This window comes from Lepidothrix coronata, unplaced genomic scaffold, assembly GCF_001604755.1.
Source record: "Lepidothrix coronata isolate B3197 unplaced genomic scaffold, Lepidothrix_coronata-1.0 Scaffold50, whole genome shotgun sequence".
In the NCBI taxonomy this organism is placed as follows: domain Eukaryota; kingdom Metazoa; phylum Chordata; class Aves; order Passeriformes; family Pipridae; genus Lepidothrix; species Lepidothrix coronata.
This window is the reverse complement of record NW_016690230.1, coordinates 1420175-1435449: the sequence shown is the minus strand read 5'-3', so window position 1 is coordinate 1435449 and position 15275 is coordinate 1420175. Positions and strand designations below refer to the sequence as shown.

Below are 15275 nucleotides of genomic sequence, written 5' to 3'. Positions count from 1 at the left end.
CTTCTATGTAAAATTTTCTCTTCAAGTTCCTCCATGAGAAAGAGGTTTTTTCTGTAAGTGCAAAGGTGTGTTGCAAAGTGCAGTTGTGTCAAATACATGAATGGCTGGATCATGTGCTGCTGTGATCAGGTTCTTTAAAATTATTGTAGAGATGCCTCTGCTTGAATTAAGGTGCCAACAAGAGCATATGCCAAAGTCAATAATACGGATTTTTATTTAATAGTAAATGTGAGGTGGAGAGACATAGATAGAAAGAAATAAGAAAAAGAGACAAAGGGGGAGAGAAAGAGAGTGACAGAAAGACAGATTAAGTATTAAAAATGTCACCACTCCATAGGTTTTGATGGCATCCTGTTGATCCTCCTCTTGTGTTCTTCTCAGTGGTGAAAGTTCTAGTCTTGTCAGAGTGATGGTTGCAGTCTGGATCCATTGAGGGAAGCCCGGGGTGGTGAGGGAAAAAGCCTGTGATGGTGAGGGAAGTCCCATGTGGTGGTGAGGGAAGGAATCAGTATAGTGAGGGGAGAAGCCCATGCGTGTGAGGGAAGAAGCCCAGGTGTTGCATGGAGGGTGGGCCACGAGGGAAGACCGTGCCAGTGAGGGAAGTCCCGAGGGGAGGGAAAAAGCCCGTGTGTGTTGAGTGAAGTCCACAAAGCCCAGAGTGGTAAGAAAAGTCCCGTGTAGTGAGCAAAGCCCAAGGGTGGGTTTTATTATGCTTAGTCCAGGTGGGAATGCCCCTGATACCTCCCTTGGGGCGGGAAGTTTTACACTGGATGTTGTAATACTGGATCACAGGACATTTCAGGAGACACCTTCTAAGATGTTACAGCTGCCTGTTATGTCAGCACAGTTGAGATCGTTGCCCATCAGGAGAGATTAATATCTTCAGGCTACATGTGAATTGTTCTGATACTTCCCTGGGAGAGGGGGTGGGGATTATTGAAACTAAGTCATTTGTGTAAGGACAAAGAAACACTGTCACACCTTGCAGGATTTGCCTCTTTCTTTATCTTGTCCAACACTCAGCTTGTAGTTTGAGGTGTCAAATCTGCACGCCCTCAGCACCTGGGCTGTTACTTTGCACATTATCAGCATCTTGATTGTTTGAGCCATTAGCATTCCATTCTTTCACACTTGTGGATACATTCTTCTCCTGGGATAAATGGACAATAGTGCCACCTTTATCTTCTCTTAGTTCCCGCCACAGTCCAAATTAGTAGGCATATTCAGGGAGGGGCTCGGTGAGCAGTTACTTCTTGCACAGTTTGCTACAGTGGACAAAAGTCCTTCAGTGATTTTAACAGTGTTTAAGCCATAAACCATTTCAATGTCTCACATGTATGGAGTAGAAACATTTTTCTACATCCCAAGTCTCTCCACACATGAGCAAGGCCCAATTACTGTCCATACCAAAGAGAGGAAATAATTAAGTAAAAGCACATAGCATTAATTAGATCATCATATTAAGAGAGAGAGAAGAATTGTCAAAAGAATATATATGGCAATCTTGTAGAGCAAGGAAAGATTAATCACTTTTCCTCTGCCTTTATTTCTCAATATTTAGCTTTGTATAAGGATCTTCTTGAATATGTACTATTTCCTGCTACACAGTTTCAGTCTCCTGGGTAGCATGCTTTTGACTGTTTTCTGCAGAGCTAGCATGCTTTTGACTGTTTTCTGCAGAGCTTTGTCAGAGGAAAAAAAGGACCATAATGATAATGTGAAAGTTACATGAACTAAGATGATTCAGCTTTATTCCATTTCCATCCACTGTATTCATGAAAGCAATCTTGGATGTTAGTTTACACAAGTTAAACTTCAGAGTCAGGTCTGCTTCCACCCTGTTGAGAAGCACCCATGCTATGAAGAAGCACTGATTAGAATTTGGAGTTTTCATAAATACTTTTCCAGGTTAGTAAATCACTACACTCTTCCCTGTCATCGCATTAACAGCATGCAATGCTCTCTGTTGCTCTTCATTCCAGAGACTTGTTTTAAAAATGTTTTAAAATGAGAGAAGCCTGAGAGCCATATGCTATTCTTGCAGTCTTTTGAATAATAGTGAATGACAGCCCACTGTGACTGTGACCTGCATGGGCAAGAACTGCCCCAGGATATTTGTCCTGTACCTGTTACAGGAACATGAGGAAATTATGTTTCTACTCAACTATTAAAACTAACACCCACCTAATTTACTATCAGCTCTAGCCTTTCTTCTTTATGCTGTTCCCAAAAATATTTCCAAGAGTCTCTAAAGCCTCCTTTTGCTTAGAAGCAGTTTGATTCCTTAGGAGAGAAGAGCAGCGGATGATGAGAGAAAGAAAGTTTTTCCCATTGATTTGATCTGACACTACAAAATATTTGTACTGTAACTTCAAGCAATGCAACTTACCAATACTCTGATTGCTGATAAAAGCCTGGGAATGGAAGTTTGGGATAAAAATAAGAACTAAAAATTGTTTGGTTTTGTAGCAGTCACTAGAATAGTTAGGGAGTAGCTTGTAAACATTTGATATCAAAAGTAGTGGATAAGAAATAATTTCATGTTAAGCTTTTATGGCAATTACTAGACATAGACACAAAGAATCACAGAATGGTTTGGGTTGGAGGAGGCCTTAAAGATCATCTAGTTCCAATACCCCACCATGGGCACAGACACCTCTCACTAGACTGGCCTTGAGCACTTTCAGTGATGGGGCATAGTTTTGGTGGGGTTTTTTTGGGTTTTTTTTTGTTTTGCTTTGGTTTTTTTAATGTGTATGCTAAATAGTAAATACTAAACAAAAGCAACAACTCTATTTAGAGCTGCAGTGAGTAGAATCTCGTAGGTACAAAATCAGTCTTTTAGACTTGCTTTGTTGTTTGGGTTTGTTGGGGGTTTATTTTCCAGAGGTAGGAGGCTTCCTACTGTGTTTTTCCACAACAGTTGGTAAAAGAAGACAAAATTGTATGGTTCTTTTCCATTTCAGTAATTTTCATCAGCATATTACTTATCATTCCGCATTGCAACTGCTAGCGGCTTTCCTTTGATGGCAGCAGTCTTTATGCTTATTCCTGAAGTTCTTTATCAAAGTGCACCTTGAAACTAATATTCATGTACAGGTAGATGCTGTGCAGACAGGTTTGGAGACTAAATGTATCTACTGCTCAAAGGCATCAGTGGCAGTTTAGTATGTGGAAACTACGTTAATTATCATCAGCCAAATAGAGGGTAGCTTTAGACTATGGATCTCTATGTTATCTTGTCACAGATCACTAACTTATACAGCCATCATTTTTGACAGTTAACTCTAAAGACGATTTGCAATGCAAGCTACAATATACTTGTGAACAAAAAAAAGCAAGTAACGAACCACATTTCAGGAATTTAAAATAGTCTAAATATGTTAACTTCTAGTTTTATTATTGTCATTTCCTGGGTATTTCTTGACTTGAAGAAAAGCAAATATTGTTATTTATTCTATTTTTACCCTGGGAGAAATCCCATAAACACCTAGGCTGTGTGATGTTTCTGCCCACTTCCTGAAGACTTCTGCTGTATTCATGTAGATCAATATTTACCTTTTTACCCCCTTCATCGTGACATAATAAGAATGTTAATTTATGAACTATTAATACTAAAGCTCTGCCATATGATTTACCCATTTCGAGATTAAGAGACTTGGAATTTAGTTTTTCAAGAATGATTAAAACCATGTGCTCTAAAAGTCGATAATGACCATAAAGTAGATTTTTATTTTGGAAATTTTCATTTGCAGTTTCCTAAAAATTCACAAATGAGCCTTCATTTGGGGAAAAATGCGTGAAAAGACACAAAGATCCACCATAATTCAGGGTGAAATAGGAAGGATGTCAAACTCTTAAGTCTGTCCTCAGACACTTTCAGAGGTTTCTTCTCTCATATACATAAAAAGCTTGGGTGATTTCTGCCAGCAGCTTGATCCACACTCTTGTTCTCTTATCATCTTGACAGGCACTCGACATTCATTAAAATGTCAGTAAGTTAAAGTTGCATTTCTTGTAAAAAAAAGTCTTTGCCTTATCACAGGTGAGAATATATTAGTTTAAACAGAGAAATTGGTCCCAACTCAATGCAAATGCAAACTACCTTTGGAAAATATAGGTAAAAATTTGAATGGAGTGATTAGCAGGAACTTGAAGTAGTCTTTGAGAAAGTGTAGGTAGGTAAGGGATTAAAAGAATTTTTAAAGGCTTTGCTTTAGGGCCAAGTGAAAGGGAGCTGGTCCAGCATAATTCCTCTCATAAGAAATTAATTTGCTCAGAGTTTGTAATTGATTTTCTTTGAAATTTAGTATCTATAAATCCTCCATATTAGCCACACTTAGTGCTGACATACTCTATTCTTGCCTTTGAAATGAACATAAAAACCCTATATTCAGTGTTTCTGAAAACTTTGTCTCATCTAAATTGAGCTTGCTCATAGTGTTTATTCCTTGTGTTTCACGCCTTTTTAATGTAACACTCAAGAACAGCAGCAACTATTAAATGAAATGTGCATATTTTAAAAAAATTGTTCCAAATATCAGTAACACTTTTTAATGCCTCATGAATTATTGTCTGCTTAAGATTAGTAAAGTTGTGAGCATTTAGTATGAAATACCAGGGTGTAAGAAATTACTTATCAAGCAAAGATCTTTCATGTACAACTCCCACTCCTTTAGGTATTAAGGCTGGACCTGCTGGTTCAAACTAAGTTGTAACAATACAGAGCACTCCTTTAACCAGGGACATTCTTCAACCCTATGCTTGTCAATCAGAGGAATCGTTGGAAAAATAAGAAACCAATAAAAAGTATTTAAAGTATTTTCCGTTATAGTATACAGCAAGGAGCTATCACATTTTTTATGAGTGATGTTATGTAATAGAAATGGACCTTCTAGCTATAGCAGCCTTTCATATTATGTCTAAACTCTGGTTCTGAGTGGTAAGGCAGATTTGGCCAAGAGTTTGGAATCTGGAAGTTCAAAATGACATTTTTGAGAATTGGTGAGGCTTTTTAATGGACTATTTGAAATAGGAATGCTAAGAGATGGAGTCATCTTATCTCTAAGCTGTTCTGATGGGTTGGTCTTGGGTGGCAGCCAACCTCCCACCCAGTTGCTCATTTGGTCCCACTTTGGTGGGGATGGATGGGGAAGAGATTAGGAAGCAGGAAATCTCATGGGTCAAGATAAAGAGAGGGAGATCACTCAGCAGTTACTCAACAAAACAGTCTTGACGTGGAACAAATTAATTCATTGCCAGTTTATATACACACTGCTGATTTTGTGTTGGAAAACAACAGCCAAACAAACAGAATAATCAAAACACAGTCTTCCTACTTTCTCAGGCTTGGCTTCACCGTGTCCTACCCCTTAATTATCACTGCAGATCCTGTCATTGAGACAACTAATGGCACAGAGGAATGACAGGCTCAGCCTGTTGGTGGGTACATTGGAGCCATCTGGAACCAGCTGTGTCCACACAGGGCAATCATGGTCTCTTCTCGCTGAGGCCACTCCTGCAGTTCCCCTGCTACCAAAACTTTGCTACCTACACTCAATACAGCTATTTAGTTTGGAGCTGAAGCTACATGCAACTGAAGTGGGAATTCAGAATCTCCACCTTGTCCTGAACTTAAAACAGAGGTCCTTGAAGTGTCTGCCAGCAGTGGTCATACTCAGCCTTTCAAAATAAGGTCTACCGAAGAAAATGTCCACCATTTGAAACATTAGCCAGTATTGCCCATTTATATCAAAAAAGTAGTTCATGCTTAGAAACTATTTTCCTCATACCTTCAGCAAATAGGGATGCTTTATACTTTGGTATCATCAAGGAAACCCTTTAGAAACATTTCCAGATTGACTTCTCAAGGGCTGCTGTTTATTTAGATGGAGAATATCCTCACAAGGTCCATGGTACATGACCATTGTCTAAATACACTTCACTTGTTAAGGTTGCATTGGGACATGCATGATGACGTGGCCAATGTAATTTGTGGGAAATGGGCAGGACTTCCTGACAGAGGCTGGACTGCTGAAAGCATTCCAGCTTGTAGGAATGCTATACAGCTGCATTCAGAATGAGTACATGGCATGCTGTCAAAAATGCATACTCCTTTTCCCCTGATGTTTTGCTGAGAAAATACATGAGCACATCATCAGCATGGTGTTGCTTTTCCTTGAGTTTCAGTTCCATGCATCAGGGACACGGAAACAAACTATGACACCACACTAGGAAGACAATGGTAAGAGTTATAGCTAGGGCTCTTACTTTTTCCAAGCCAAAGCCATTTGGCACGGGAGCATTCAGAGTCTAGGACAGCCAAGTCATAAAATGTAAAAACAATTTGCATTGTAGGTAATGTTTGTATGGGTGGGCTTTAGAAAATCTTGGCATACACATAGCTTCAGGAATATGATGTAGTATGTGGAGCACAAGTCAGAGAGATCAGAAATATTCCACTTGGTTTTTGAGCATTTTTCACTGTTAACTTGGTAAAGGATGTAATGAGGTTGTAACTGCAATTGTTCTTTCTTATGTTACAATTTTGTTATGCCCTACATTGAGATGTATGGCAGTAATACAGGCATATAATGCCACATAATGCAGTTCTTCTTATTGTATTTACAAGTTTATTTTTCAATCAGCGTACAAGTATTTACATAAAAACGAAATATATCCTTTTATATCCTTTTATTGAGAAACTATGCAATGAAATAAAGTCTTTCAACGTCCTTTTTAATTTTAAATATTTATTAGTTATTTTAAAAAATCTATCTCAACTTTAGTGAGTCTCTTGCAATCATTTTTGTTATTTATTAAAGGTAATATATAACACTATTATGCAGGATTTAAAAATCTTCAATTGATCATATTTTCATTCCCCAGGTTCACAGCAGGCAGGTCTCATATTACTGGTATTTGTTGTTTACATGCTGGTGCACTATTTCCTTTTTCTGAATATGAAGTATGTAGCCTTTAATAGATTGTAAGCATATTGTTATAAGTTATTCTATGTTAGGATACTGCTTATAAACTATGGAAAGTTATATTAAGCAAAATTTTGTGTCAACTAAATTTCCTAAGCATTGCTGTTAAAAAACTTGTATCTAGATAATAGTAACTATTTGGATCTAAGTTATGTGAATATGGTTTTAAAATGTTTTTATTAACAGCAATGTTAAAGAAATTAATATCTGCACAAAATGAATTTTAATAGGACTGGAGGACCCACAAGGGTTTGATATTGAACAAAGGAAAAGAAATTATTTAAATGTCATGAAATCTGGACACTGAGACTTTGGTAGTGTACAATGTGATTTCTGCCTAACCCATGCCTGAAAGCATTCACCAGCAGTAAAGTCAAAACTATTATGGGTAAATGTCTTATCACCCCAGTGTTTAGAAAACTTAATCCTGAATTCAAAAATTTTGCTTTTTTTTAATCTGCATAGTGATTGTTTTGATATAACAAATGGCAAATTTCAATTGTTAAAAGTGACCAAATAGTAGAAACTTGTCTCAACTGCTTCCAGTATATACAGCAAATTAATAAGCTCTGTCTTTATCTGGTGATTTTTAATGACTGATTTCTTTTTGTCTTGCTACTGCCGGAAGGTACACCTTGCTACAGTAGGTGGACAAATAGTGCATCTCCGGAAATGTAAGCTTTCTTCTTAACAAGAATTCATGCAGAAGTGCCCTTCCATGAGTAGTTTTCATTTAACCTTCTGTAATTTTAGTTATATTCAATTCTTTAAATGTGTATTTGAACCAATGCATGTAGGTGTGTAGATACATTACTTTTATACTGCAATTTGTTTCGAATATAGTTTACTGTCACAAGCACAAAACAAATTTATGTATGTCTATGATATAACAGTTAAAACCAGATGTCTGTTAATATCTATATGGTTTGTGGATTTTCTATGTGTTCCCTTGTTCTAGAAACGTAGGTGGCCAATGTCACTAAGCCATCTCCTTGCCGTTTAGGCAGCCATATGAAATACTGTCTTCAGAACCAGATCAAATTCTTCTTATGACTTATGTTTTCTTGCTCCCAATTCTATATGTGTGAATTCCGAAACTTCATTACTCTGATGATTCGAAGGTTTTAATGTCTAATATCAGTATATTAATGGCTGTTTATTCTTGTGTTTATTTTGTCAGTTAATCTTGACTTTGGACTCTTCTTAAAAGTAAATAACTATATACTTTATACTCTTTATCAGGAAGTCCAGCTTTTCCGTTGTAGAGGTCAGTTGCATGCTAACCTGCAGCAGCTTACAGCTGTGTAGTTCTAAATTCACATGCAAAGTGCATTGGCTTTTTTAAAACACCCACCTCAACAGATACATGTTGAAGGATTTGAGGGAGGTGTGATAACAATCCCAAGTCAGGACAGTGGAATGGATGAGGTACCCAATCACCAATCCATGCAAGTTTTGAAACAGTGTGTGAAGCAGTACAAAGTGTTTAAGAGCTTGGTTTTAACACAAATTAATTCCTGCTGGATTAAAATAAAAAACTGAGGAATTAGTGAGACTTTTTACCTTGCTTGTATCTAACTAATTTTACAATTTGATTTAAAGGGAAGTGATCTTTCACTTTGATGAATACCACCAGTAGTTGTAATACCTCAAGTATTACAGCAGTTAATTCTTTAGGTGCATATTAACTAAAGTGAAATCTAGGGCTGTAGGTAAATGTGTATGTTTCCTGAGCCAGGACTAGCAAAGTTCAGTGTTTCTAAATGACATTAACAACAGCCAATTTACAAAGCAGGGAACTCCTACCTACACTTATGCTAATATTGGACTTGCACTTAAGCATAGCAATGCTGTGTAGAGAAGTTTCTTCTTGATTGAAGGAACATACATGGTAAAGGTGCCACATGATTCAGAAAGCAGCTGAAATAGCATCTTTGAGATGATAGTACTGGATTTAGATAAAATATGTGTGTGCAAGTACTATTTTTTTTAATTGACACTAGCTGCTCAGTATTATTTGTAGCATGTATGAGACCAAAGCATTCTCATTATTTAGGAAGTGCTGCTTATCACTAGCATAACGTGTCATGTATTAAGAACATGAGACTTTGTGATTTTCCTAGTGAATCATGACATCATCACTGAAAAGGAGATGAAACAAGGACTACTGACATAAACTAAGCAGCGTTTCAGGCACTTTCCATTTTTCACTGTTGCAGGACCCTTCAGACAGAAAGGAAAGACACTTGTCATTCAAGTTGAATGCTCCACTCCTTAGTCTATGCATAGAAAGTCAAAAATATCACCATGATTGCTGTTGTTTTAAGGAAAGAAAAAGGCACAGCTGTCCTCAGCTTTACTCTGTCCTATTCCCATGCAACAAGTCCAGATTGTAGGCAGCAATTTATGGGACACACTGAAGTGCAAGCCTCAATCAGTTAGAGTTTCAAAGTGGTAAAAGAGTTTGGATAGATCCCAACAGCTACTACTTAATAGCTAACTTGCAGCAGTCCCCTGCTTAGACTATTCGCTGTCGTAAATCTCACTCTAAGGCGCCTTACTCTGCCCCTCGTACACTATGAGAAACTGGGGAATTTTACTGCTGGATTTTACTTTGAGGCCTCAGTTCATAAGTGTTCCCCACTTTTGTTACTCGATCTAGTTCACCACACCTAGTTGATCCTCATGTGTGAGTATTTTGGGGTGAAGACTGCTGAACTGCAAAGAAGTTAAAATTTGGTTGTTGGTATATTTGAGAAGCTTACTTTCAGTGCTTAATTTCTTTTTGCCTTTTTTAAAGTCCAACAGCTATACTTAATCTCTCACATGACAATATGTTTTCTTCTACTTAAGACAAAAGTATTGATTTTTGAAGCACCAAGTATTTCTCCTGCTACCCCTAGATTGAATGTAAAGAGAAAGATCCATGGTGCAGCTAGTAGTTTGTATATTGACACAGGTAGCACGCTTTTATCAGCCTGCAAATGTGTGTTCAGAATCAATAAGCATAAACATTTAAGTAGAATGAGATATTTAAGAGTGTACATAACAGGGATATTTTAATTATATATGATGGGTTTATTATATGTAATTACAAATATGTGTTAATAAATAAGTCTTTGGCTTCCTGTGATTCAGGAACACTGAAATGTGTGCTGCTGCATATTCAAGGTCAAGTTATTTTCCACAGTGTAAAAAAAAATTACATTTTTCAGCTAAGTGCAAAATTTGTCTTATGAAATTTTAATTAGAAATTGTTTATCTGACTTAGAAGATAATAGAAAGGAGGTATTTATTTTCCTTCACTTTCCGAAAGGTGATCGTACTTACAAAATTTGCAGAGATTGTCCAAGAAAGTATGTAAAATCCTCATCCATCACTGAGAGCCCCTGGTCAGGGAATGACAGTGCAGTAAATATCTTCAGCAGCTGCCTTTTAATGTACAAGCTGTTTTCGGTAGGAATTTTCAGCACTCACATAAAACACACTGTCATGAGTGACTGCCTGTGCTCCAAAGTCATTACTATTGGGATGATGGAACATCTTTCAGTGAATAACCAAAAAACTTTAAATGTCATGTCAAGTGTGTTGAAGGCATTTTCAAGCCTTGCTCAAGGTTACATGAATATTGAGTAGGCCTGTTTTTAAAAAGTTTGAGATCTATGAGAGGGACCACTCATGTGCTGGTTTGGAGAACAGTCACTTGATTTGGAAGCGGGGGTGGGGAATGACAAGAAAGAAATCTGTTTATTAATACATGCCAAACCTGTAAAACTCCTGCCTGGATATTAACTGAGTGCAACTTTGTGTGACAGTCAATGCCAGTGATATTTACCAAAATGTAGTGAATTATGCAATTTCTTGAAATTACTTAGCTGTCTAAAAGTTCACAAAGGAAAGAAAAGTTATTACAATGGATAATTAAATTGAAATAGATTTTTTAATACATTTTAAGATTTGAACAATTAAAAAAATATGTAGGAAATATAATTAACCGGATAAAACCTCGGAAGACACTGAGAGATGCTAGGTACTCTGTTTTATCTTTGACTCCAGTAAGAAAGGAGGATCCTGTCAAGCTCTATCTGTGATTTTGTAAGAAATATGGATGCTAATCTAATGAAGTCATGTAAAGTCTGTATCACTTCCAAGGGACCAAGCCTACTGCTTTTGAAGTGATAATATATTTTTTCTTGCCTCTTTGGCAATCATTACTCCTTCTAGTGCATCATCTGCATGTAAAATTTGTCTGATCAAGAGGTCTTTTTATATTACAAAATGTTGAAACTGAGTATTTTAATAGTGAAACAAGGTTTGTTTGATTTATCTTCTGCAGAGAACCAGAAAGAACAACTAGAGAAGCCGTGTTCACACCACAGTATCAGTTTAAACTTGACAAGAAGCCCAGTCACCAAAGAAGTTACATATGATGTGGAAACAAGTTCCAAGGCATGGAACAAGGCTGTTGGGAGAAAGGAAGACTGTCACGGAGAAGGCAACAAGGAAAAGAAAACAGATCGTATGGGATCTCCTTTTCAGGGAGAAGCCATTCCAGAAGTAGAAGCTCTCTTGGCAAGACTGCGAGCACTGTAGAATACTCATATAAAAGATTAAATAAAAGCCTATAAATAATAGTCTACATCTTTAAAAATACAGTAATTTTCTATTATTGACATTGCATACTTCTGAGTTCCTAAATTCTCTGTGGATGAATGATCTACTTCTAAACTGTTTGCAAGACTGTACAAAACAATACTATATTTTCGCATAACTGCAAGATGATTTTTTATTATGTGTTTTTACATAGCAAGCATATGAAAAGTATCAGAAGTAAAACTAAATTATTTCAAGGTACAATCCTTTTAGTGGACAGACTGCTGACCACCTGATCTGAATGCTTCTCAAAATAGGAATATTTTAAATATTGTTAAATCATCACACCTGGGAATAGGGTCAGTAAATAACAGAAAAGGTGTTCTTATATTTTCTGCTATAATTCCTGTACTTAAGAGGTTTCAGCACCCTAAATGTATCGTTACAGTATCCTTTACAATTACAGTAATAGCAAAAATGTATAGTATAAATCAGCCATATTCCAACTTGAGTTCATCAAAGAGCACCAAAGCTTGCTGGATAATATGTATGTATTTACCAAATGGTAATCCATGGGTAGTAAACAAAAAATCTATGCAAATAATATATTTTTTGTGTGTTTAATATATCACTGCTGTTAAGCTTAGTTATGATTATTAAATCAAAATAATATATACAATTGCTGTGATTGCAAGGTTTTGCAATTCTCTCTGTAGTTGGGGAAAATGTCTTCACAGTTATCTACCAGTGTAATATTTTATCTTTTCACATGTGAGTTGATATGTTTCTATAAAAGGAACATGTAATGGAAAAGATTGGTTTTTCACAAACTCATTTTCCAGTAGCCTGTTAAGTCTTATTTGCTGGCACAATAGGAGTCTTGCATGTAATTGCATCTCTTTTATCCCACTGTCATTGTACATTGTTGCGTGTCCGCAATCATATTTATTAATTGCACATCATAAAGAGTTGCTACCTATGTTACCAAATAGGAATCTACTATTACTATCTTTGCTCCATTATTTAAAGCTTCCTTATTATAAGAGTGTATTAAGTATCTAATATCTTTCTTTTAAATTACTCTATTTTTCTTTACAAAATGCTGAAAAATATGTCTTTCAATAAGAGTCAGTTACATGAAACCAGTGTTTCAATGCTCCAGTGCTTTTTATATCCTTAAGTTGCCTTTGTACTTCCTGCACTAAACATTAATAAAGTTAATTAGAACTCGAAAACTGGGCCTGTTTATACATACTGCATGGAGGACTTTTCAGCCATCGTGGGAATCAATCTCATGTTTCTGAGGCAGTTTTAACTGTCATTGTACACTAATTACATTTCCTGCCTTAGCTGAAAAAAGAGAGGTATAAACAGAAGTTGCAAAGATTCAGAGAAGGCCTCAGCCATTTCTCCAGCTCCCCTTGCAAACAAACAGTGGGCACAGCTGTCATAGAGAGACACTTTTGATAACTTGAAATGTGTCTTTGGTGGATAACAACTAATAGTTGTTCCACTAAGGTCTTCTGTGCCTCCACTATTAAGACTTACTACCCCTGTTTACAGGGTGCAGTAAAAATGACTATCTTCAAAGTGCAATATGATTGACTAAATAAAAAGATCCTTCAAACACAGAGCAAAGGCATGTGCAAGGGGAAGAAAAGTAAACCATCTCTTCAGTTGCTGAGGACGTGCTAAAATTAAAGGGCTAGGAGTAGAGGGCCATCTCTGAAATACTAGGAGGATGACCTACCAAGTGCGGGCGGAAGTACAAATTCATTTTCATAAACATTAAACTTGTTCATTTGAATTACTGGGTGATAGTCCACAAGAGAGAGTTGACAGTTCAGGACACTACTGTGAGTTGATCAAGCAAAGAAAAGTTACAAAACTATCTACTGATTTTTTCAATGAACAAAATGCTACTAGCAGCCTAGCATCTCCTGATTTTAAAATAAGTATTTATCTTTAAAATTATAGAACTTGAGCTACTTTTCTTTTACAGTTTGAGAAGCTTCTAGAAATGTATTCCAGGACTTCTAGTCCTTATAGTCCTTGTGTTTCTGAATTAATCCTTTCAAGCAGCCATCAAGTTAATTTGCAGTTTCTTTTGTATTACAAGGAGAACAAAAAGCTGTACAACTTCTGAGAATCCATGTAAATACAGTATCTATTTTTTCCCCTTCTGTTCTTTGTACCACCATAATTTGATCTACTCAGAGTTCAAGTACATGGTCCAGTTGAAGTACACAGTAAGTTTTCTTTCATCATCTTTCTTTAATTTCCCTTAGATGCAAAGAAATACACAGGACATTTTTGGTAGGAAAAAATGCTTGTATTCCCTAATGAGTTCAGGTAAAAATGAGTTTGAAAGTATCATGACTGTATTCTATTTCTATGCTTTCGTGTTTTTATTAAAATATAAAACTTAGCTTGTAAATTATATAGAATAAATTAATTAAAATTTAAAAATTCATTTTTTCAATTTAAAAGTTAATTCAATCTCAAAATACTTGGGTAGACCTTTAATGGTGCATGCTGGTCATTTTTAGTTAGCCATTTTTAGTATCATGTCTGCTCCTTTAACTGAAGGATTGAGTTATAAACCACTTGTGCCTAGATATGGACAAAGGTTTCACATACTGTACCAAACTCTCTGTAATTCACACCAGAAAATTAAATCCTTACAAAAAGAGCTTCTTGATTTCTTCAAATGTGATTGTTCATATAAAAGCATTTGAGGTAACCTTGCAAGGCACATTCCACTGCTGCTTCCCTATCTGAGGAGTAGACAGAAGGCACAAACATCCTTAACTTTTCTTACCAGTACAACTGTAAAGGTCTAATGCATCTTTTTGATTCTTCATGTGCATTTTGGATGACTTTTCACTCAGTAAAAGAATTTCGATTACTACATCAGCTTTTACTTTATATAGACACCATGATGGTGGTCTAAATTCATACATAATATTCTGTTTTGACCTTAGCATGATAGAAATGTTTGCAGTCGGTCTCTTCAAGCCACAGAAAGCTAAGCTTGACACCTGACTTGCAGGCTGTAGGTCATACACTAGTGTGTGTAAACCCAGAAGGCAAAGTGATGGTAGTGACTTTATTACAAAACAGTACAACACCATCAGGATGTGGTGGCTTGCATGAGACATGATACTGCTCTGAATCAGGCACTTTGTTAAAGAAGCATGGACCAGCAACCTGAAAAAAATTGTACTTACTCGTGGTTCCCAATTATTATGGCAACTCTACTGCTTGGGAGACTGTAAAGACCACAGGTAGGAAAAAATGTCTCCAATGCAGTTCTACAAACAATTTTTTGTCCAACACACAGTTTTCCTTGTTTTCCCTCATACAATCAGTCCTCAGCCTGGCCCATCCAAAATCACAGCCTCCAGAACTGCACGAGTTAATGCTGAGCGGCTTGAGGTTCTGCAGCCCTTCAGGCTTTTATAATACAAGCTGAAAAAGAAGACATTTACTCTAACACTTTTTCCACATCCATTTCTAATGAACAGGACCAAATTTTAATTTTTACACTAATCTTTTCAAGCCTTACAGTATACTCAGGAACTATAAAACAAATGGGTAATAAGGAGGGGTCAATAAACCCTAAGCTATGGCACCTAAAACATTATAATAAGCAACCAGGGTCAAGTGAAAGAGCTCAGCAAAAAAGCAATT

At 36.5% G+C, this 15275-nt stretch overlaps 1 protein-coding gene across 3 annotated transcripts in view; it reads left to right on the top strand.

Moving 5' to 3' along the window:
* The window catches only part of DIAPH3 (diaphanous related formin 3), a 210095-nt gene extending 196129 nt beyond the window's left edge, over positions 1–13966 (top strand). For all 3 annotated transcript variants that reach the window (XM_017815368.1, XM_017815367.1, XM_017815369.1), the window contains one exon: positions 11326–13966. In XM_017815368.1, coding sequence (XP_017670857.1) covers positions 11326–11582 — 257 coding nt within the window. In that variant the 3' untranslated portion in view covers positions 11583–13966. The remainder of the gene's footprint in view (positions 1–11325) is intronic.
* The last annotated feature ends 1309 nt before the right edge of the window (positions 13967–15275 follow it).